The 6000-nt window shown below is 45.6% G+C and overlaps 1 protein-coding gene across 2 annotated transcripts in view; it reads right to left on the bottom strand.

Moving 5' to 3' along the window:
- Positions 1 to 1959: 1959 nt before the first annotated feature.
- Positions 1960 to 6000, bottom strand: part of THBS2 (thrombospondin 2) — a 28701-nt gene continuing 24660 nt past the window's right edge. For both annotated transcript variants that reach the window (XM_082475796.1, XM_082475795.1), the window contains exons 21-22: positions 4765 to 4904; positions 1960 to 3893 (exon numbers count right to left, since the gene is read on the bottom strand). In XM_082475796.1, coding sequence (XP_082331922.1) covers positions 3886 to 3893; positions 4765 to 4904 — 148 coding nt within the window. In that variant the 3' untranslated portion in view covers positions 1960 to 3885. The remainder of the gene's footprint in view (positions 3894 to 4764; positions 4905 to 6000) is intronic.

Below are 6000 nucleotides of genomic sequence, written 5' to 3'. Positions count from 1 at the left end.
TCTTGGCAGGAATTCTGCGGCTTCCCCAAAGCTGAGGTCCCTGTCTGCCCAGCCCGGAGTCTCCGTCATCTCTGGACCCCTGCCCTCTGCCAAGTCACTCCCCTGGGAGCAGGGGCCCGGGCTTGGCCGGGCCCAGACAGCCCCGCTGTTCCCTCCTCTTGCCCCGGGATTCCGGGGCGTGGTCTGTGGGGTCCAGATGGGGATCCTTTAGTCCTTAGCAGAGCCGTGCAGGCATCCGTGATTGCATGACCGGGGCTACGGAGCTGTCCGGTGGCAGCTCCTACGTGTCCCCTAAGCCCACGCACCACTCCGCTCCCGTGGCCAAAACGCCACTTTGTGAAGCTCAGACTAAGTGAGCAAAACCTGCCTGAGACGTTTAGACCCACAGCGACCCCCGGGCAGTGCGAGAGGCTGGCAGCCGGGGGTGGCGGAGGGCTGTGCCTCCTCTCTGGACCCTCAGCCGCTGCAGACTCCACACTCCCTGGCTGCGGTGCCGTGGGAGGGCGAGCTGGCCTCTGGAGCCCTCGGACCCCTGCACCTCGGGCTGGATCCCCCCGTTCAGAGTCACCCGCAGCTCCCCTAGATAAGGGCTCAGGAAGCGCGGCCTGAAGGAGCACAGCTGGGGCAGGGCCGGGCTCTTCGTCTCTTCTTTCAGGGAAAATGACCATGCACAGTTTTTACCTTGTGTGTTAGAAGCTCACACAAAAGGAAAAGACTCTCCACAGAGCTGCCCCGCACGTGGGCCACCTAGCCCCCCGTCAGGCCACAAAGACACTAAGAATTAGTTCTGGGACTACCAGGCCGCTGACAGGGAGTCTGTCAGAAATTGTATTTTCAATAAACTTCCCCCAAAAGCTGAATGTATGAAAACTGTATCTTGTTTTAATGTCTTGACTTCTCAGCATCGTTACTAAACACATGATATACCTGCTGGTTCACCAGTGAAGCGCACGTGAGGGTCTCCCAGTGGTTACGTTACCCACAGTCAACCCTCATCCTTCTCCTCATCTCCTCGTTTCTAAACTTCTCAAAGGCCTCTTGGGTCACTTCTGCAGGTCTAGTCTCTTCCTCCATCTCCATGTCTCCAAATCCACCCGTTCTCAACCCCAATCAAGGCCGGGGCCTTCGGCTCCATCCCGTCCCCTCGGGAGGCCTTCCCTACATCTTGTCGCTTCCCTGGCCGACTCCTCCCAGCCTATTTCAGCCAGACACGCTTGTGTTCCCCTCCATCTCCCCGCTCCCCCTGCATCTCTCGCTCTCACATTTCCCCTATAATTGACGCCACCGTAATGCTTAGAAGTCCCAAGAGCAGGGGGGCAGCCAGAGACACCCCAGGCCTCCCTGTGGCTCTCCTCCCACCCCTGAGCAGCTGGTTGGCTGCCCACGTGACGTCATGATCTGACACGTGTCCCACCGGGTCTTCTGCTGCTTCTCGCTCCGGCTGGGAACGAGACTGGGTCATGGAAGCAGCGCTTGTATTGATGGGGGGCCCCTCGTGTTGCCCCCTTTTTCTGAGTCATCTCAGTGGTGCTGGCACTCACTGCACTGCTCTGTCCCCTGTCGCACAGCAAGAAGCAGCGGAGGATGGCTTCCCTAAGGTCGTGTCATAGCGCGTGACCCGGGCGGCTCCACAAACCATGACGAGACCTGCCTTAAACAGCTTCTTTCCGTGAAGACCCCAAACGGCATCTCAGCCTGAGACACGCACGAGGAAGGACTGTCACGGAGGAGGCTGTGTCCCTGGCCCAGGGGACAAGGCGTCAGCCGGGGTCCCTCTCCTTCCCCCCGGCAGGAGCCCTGCTAGCTCTTTAAAAAAGGGAGAGAGATTCATTTATAGAAAACCTTTTTACAATTTATTTCCTGTTATGAATCTTTAAAGTATAAAAATGAGGCTCTAGCTAAATGCAGGGTTTCAGTGGTGAAATTTTGACCATGTGAACAAATAAATAAATATTTACAGTCTGTCAAAACAAAAGAAGTTTTATCCATCTGTACGAGAAGTTTGTTTTTTAAAAAAAGACATAAATAATTTACAAAAAAATATGGTACATTCTAAATATTCACATCATCATCAACCCACGCCACCGTATTGTTCGGCCAAACACCACCGACACAGAAAACCTACACACTCTTCACAATTGTTACATTTAATGAAGTCTCCCAACACTTCCTTGTCTTGGGAATACAGTTCCACCGAAAAAAGTAAAAAGTGCAGCAAAATGAAAAGAAAAATCAACCTCAAAGGAAGCAACAAATGTAACTTTATCAGACGGCACGAGCAAATGAAGACAAAGTCATGCACCCTCTCCCTACTTGACAGAGGAGTGAAATCGCTATTAACAGGAAGAGGAGAACAGTTTGTCCGCATCAGATCAACAAGACAAAGTCTTCTTCCTAAACCCCTATGTGGAGTGAGATTAACTAATATTTCCTGCAGAAAGGTCATGCAACTTAAAGCAAAAAATAAATCAAACCTGTGTATATGACAATATGACTGATTAAGGGGTATGTCTGCCGAGACAACACTGGTTTATCCTCAGCATTCCAAGTCTTTAAAATCCTATGTACAGCAGATAGATAGCACTAAAAAATATTGAATTAAAGTCACCGGCAACAATATATATTAAGGTTCCATTATAAACTCTTCATTATTATTTATTTATTCTATCACATTTTGCAGCATGTTTTATGATGACAACATAATATTATAAAGTCTTGTATTTTGAAGATATTTTGCGGTAACTGTATCTTTATATTATTATATGCTAGTTATATGTTTACTTTTAGATATTATACTTACATAAGTGCTACTTGTCATATTTAAAATAAGTTATTGGTGAACGGAACTGCATTCTATATTCACTTAATAAATATTAGCACAACATTTATAACTGGAACCTTAATGGAATGTGTTACCAAGTTAGGTAAAAGCAATCCGTCCATAGTTTCAAAGCCTAGAATAGGGATTAGATGCCAAAATGCATTTGCTGATTTGTTTGTCTGCCGACTCCTCCCCAGCAGCTGGGAAAGGAGCTCCAGCAAGGATTCTAGGGATCAGACTGCAGAATCAAGTGACAACTGGCCACGAGTTCTCTCAGGTCCACAATGGCTGGAGGGGACAACCACGGTGACAGCACTTCGCTCGGTTAAGCCCTCACATAGACGAGGCTTTGCCAGGCCCACGACTGGACCCACGTTAGAGCCATTTTGCCAGGATATTCCTTCTTTGATGAGACAGCACCAGTGAGGGCTTCCATTGTAGGACAAGAGAGTGGGGGAGGGGTATACATTTATTCCCATAATTATTTTTGATGTTCCAATTAGTTACTTGACATCCCACATATGTGACTGGTATCTCCTGACCTCTTTCTGATAACGGCATTACTTCAGACTTGAGTTGACCCTTCTTTATAATTGACCTAACAGGATTTTGGTGCTCTCGCACCAAACTTAAAGCACTGGAAGTAGTGTAGCAATATTAAGCATAAATGCTTAATTTATGATAATTGCTTATACACAATATTCCCTTCAACTCCATATACACATAAATAAAATAAGTACTTACATTTCATATGTAAACGTCATTCTTTTTAAGCACACAAGAGAAAACAATGTAATATCATGCTCGACTTTCACTCCACATAAAGTCTCATGGATCATCAAACTGTTTTTCCTGCAGTGGGTTGGATGTTCATTTTTCGTTTCCATTAATATTCATCCTCTGAAGGCACGTGGGCTTGGGTTGATGACAGGAGGTGAAGAACCACTCGAGGTTGGGGTCAAGGACAGGAGATCTGCTAGAGAGAAGCTGGGAGAACTGGGATGGACTGAGGTGTCTGGGTAACAGCATCCACAGTACTTTGCTGGAAATACAGCAAATCTTGTTCAGACATCTGCAAAACACAGTGAACAGAATTTGGGAGATTGGACCATGCATTTTATTTAGCTTTATTTTGTTTAACTATAACCTAAATATCACTATTTCTATTTTTTAAAAAAAGGTTTCCACAATATGGATGGATGTGTGAATGGTTGAATGAATGGATGGATGGTGGATGGATGGATGGATGGATAAATGGAAGGATGGATGGATGGATGGGTGGGTGCATGGATGGAGTGAAGGATAGGGAAAAGAACACTTCACCAGAATCAAGAAGACAAATCAACACTCTTGTTGTGTGATTTTTGAGAAGCATCTCTGAGCCTTACTTACCTTATCTGTAGAATAGGGATATTTTCATATCTACATGAAGACACAGGCTTAGACCACATAGAAGCCAAGTTCCCTTCCAGATCTATAATATTTTGATTCAAATATGCTCCTAGAGTGATAACTCAAGAGAACCTTTCCCCCCATCCTTCCTTCCTTCCTTTTTTCCTTCTTTCCTTCCTTCCTTCCTTCCTTCTTTCCTTCCTTCCTTTCTTTCTTTCTTTTTTTCTAGCAAAGATAGCAATCTAAAATGTCATTAAGGGCCCAGAAGGTGTAGAAAATATAAAAAGCTATGGGATAGAGTAGAGTGGGACAAGTAGAGCCTGTGAATAACTTAAAAGTGTTTGTCCTACCAAAGACATTCACACTGAATTTAAAACAAACAAACTGACAGACAAAACCAACTCAAGCTGACCAAAACAAAACATCTGCCTGACAGGCCACCAGCTTATTTCCCAGATGTGTAGCTTTTGTAAAAGGAAAAGTAAAATATGTGTTCCTTCCCCATCCTCTGTGCCACTCACGGCCCCAATGAATAACGTTCTCACACCCACCTCTGCATTCATATTTCAGGTCCGAGAAGTAGACCATTTCTTGAGAGAAGACAAACAGACCCAGCCGCCCACCAGCGTAGGTTTGGTCATAGATGGGTCCTGAGTCCGCCATGACCTGTTTTCCTTCATGCACTAAGACTCTGAAAACAGGAAAAAAGGAGAAAGAAAGAGAATGTCAGCTCTTTGAAGCACATTCACCAGAGGGCAGGAGGTCAGTCTTCTCCTCACGAGGCTGGCCAAGAGTAACACAGCACCACCCCAGAGCCCTCCTTCTTCCCCATGACTCACTGACAATCATCCACCCAAGCATCCAAGTCGTCTCCACCTTCAGGAGTCATGGAACAGTTTAGTGGAGTCAGGAGGCCCCTCCCTCTGCCTAACCCTAACTCTAAGCCTCCCCCGTGTCAGCAAGCTCCTGGTCTTCACACTGCACTAAAACCACGAGCTCACCTGCTTCCTCCCCACAAATTGTGAGCTGTGTGATAGCAAGGACCAGGTTCCACCCTACACGTACAGATGCACTAATGCTTCCCTGGTAGGAGAAGAGTGAATAAACAGGGACACTCCACAGAAACATCACACCCCTGGCACCAGCCTGCACCTCCCCTTCTAAGACGTGCTTGTTGTCACCGAGGACATGCACACACTCCTGGTGAAGAATCAGACTGGCTCATGCTCTTAGTGACTAAGTTTAACTTTGCAAAAAATTTAAATTTAAATCATCCGTATTTCATTTTATAACATTAGAAATTGTCCCAGCTTAAAAAAATAAAAATAAAAAAAGTTGATTACAAATGCTGTCATGCCAAGAGAACAAAATTCTGTTGGACTGATTTGCCAAAGTTTTGTTCAAGATGTGTTTTAAATTCAGCCATTCACAATATCAGAAATAAATAGGAACCTGTGCACCAAAGAAATCACATGCTAATTCACAAAGATGCAGTTATTTTAACTGCACTTTCCCTCCCATGCCCATAACGTTCATTAAGAGGAGAGATGCTTATCACCTTCTGGGTTATTTTAACAAGTTTGATTTTTCGTCTCTTCAACAGTTTTGTTTTTGCTTTTTGCTTTTTTAAAAAACGTGAAGAAGATGCTGGACAGAAAAGAGAAGGCGCTTAAAGTGGAAGAATCCAGGGGACAGCGTACAAATTAGAACCCACTTTGGCTTGTTTCTCTGTTAGTGTTCTAACTTGCCATCCAGTGGAAAGATGTTCTTGGAATGTGAAAATTACT

Source organism: Balaenoptera physalus (genome assembly GCF_965194825.1).
Source record: "Balaenoptera physalus genome assembly, chromosome: 9".
NCBI classification, from domain to species: Eukaryota; Metazoa; Chordata; class Mammalia; order Artiodactyla; family Balaenopteridae; genus Balaenoptera; species Balaenoptera physalus.
This window is presented reverse-complemented; position numbering and strand designations above follow the sequence as displayed.